We start from the raw sequence: 1,205 nt of genomic DNA, 5'->3' as shown, positions 1-1,205 counted from the left end.
GTTTGAGGGCGGCGGAGGGCCATAGCCATACATAGGGACTGGGGGGTTTGCAGGCGTTGTCGTGGGAGGAGGGCCGTAGCTATACACAGGGGCCGGAGGGTTGGCTGGTGTCGTTGTTCGAGGGGGACCATAGCCGTACATGGGCACCGGTGGGTTAGCGGGCGTCGTGGTAGGCGGTGGGCCATAACCCCGCAAAGGACGACGTGGATTCAGAGGAGGCTGAGGGCGTGGCCTGTCTGCGCTTGGCCCTCTTTCCTGATCTAGTGAGCTGTAGGACGACTCGCTGAAATCGTCAGCCTGACTGGGTGCTGTGAGGAAGTGTGAAGGCTCAAATAAGCTGCAGTCTATTCCGGACTGACATTCCTTGACCCTGTCGCGGGCTGGCTTGTCTGCGCTAGCTTTGCCCTCGGTCTGGAAGAGCTCGTCCTTGCTTCCTGTGATATGGTAGTGATAGTGGTAGTTGTGGACAGCGGTGGAAGTTTCATTACGAGTGTCACGTCCTCCACCTGGGACGTCAAGTGGGTCACTGCTGTAGCCTCTGTGGTTGTTTGGATTCGATAAAGGTCTCCAGTCATTTAAGTTGTCGTCATTAGAAGTTTCCAGAGGCAAAGGCACTGCAGGTGGCCGATAACCTCTCTGAGGGGTAACTTCATCTCGGAAAGGAGGCAGGTAAGTCTGAGCAGGACGTCGTGTTGTGGTTGCAGCTATGGGTGGTGGTGCAGGAGGCCCAGCATCCGCCTGTGCTGGCGGGGGAGCTGGAAGAGCATAAATGATAGTCGGGGGAAGTGGGTTGGCTTGAGGGCTTGGTTGTGGAGGCAAGTAAGACGCCGAAGGATTAGACTGTGTTTGACCAGCTGGGAGGGCGTATGCTGTCGCAGGGACAATTACAGGTGGAGAAGGAGGAGGGGAAGGTGGCCCTGGATCCCGCAGAGGTGTTGGGTTCCTATTGGGAGGGAGATAACTATTTACAGGACCCGTTGTTGGAGGTGGCGAAGGCGGGCCAGGGTTACGAAGCGGTGCTGGGTTCTGGTTAGGGGGCAGATAAGAATTTAAAGTTCCAAGTGTTGGAGGAGGGGAAGGCGGGCCTGGATCACGGGCAGGTACCACATTCTGGCTAGGAAGGAGATACCTGCTTGTATCCGAAACAGGGGAAGACAATGCATCTGCACTGGAACCAAGAGCAGCAAAAGCAAGCGTATTGAAAG

The 1,205-nt window shown here is 56.3% G+C and overlaps 1 protein-coding gene across 1 annotated transcript in view; it reads right to left on the bottom strand.

Moving 5' to 3' along the window:
• The window catches only part of LOC119592987 (atrophin-1-like), a gene marked incomplete in the record, with an annotated part of 19,643 nt that overhangs the window by 1,621 nt on the left and 16,817 nt on the right, over window positions 1–1,205 (bottom strand). Inside the window, 1 exon segment of the mRNA XM_037941871.1 lies at window positions 1–1,205. Coding sequence (XP_037797799.1) covers window positions 1–1,205 — 1,205 coding nt within the window.

This window comes from Penaeus monodon, chromosome 31 (assembly GCF_015228065.2).
Source record: "Penaeus monodon isolate SGIC_2016 chromosome 31, NSTDA_Pmon_1, whole genome shotgun sequence".
Taxonomy (NCBI): Eukaryota; Metazoa; Arthropoda; class Malacostraca; order Decapoda; family Penaeidae; genus Penaeus; species Penaeus monodon.
Note: the sequence above shows the minus strand (reverse complement) of the source record. Positions and strands in the feature narration are given on the sequence as shown.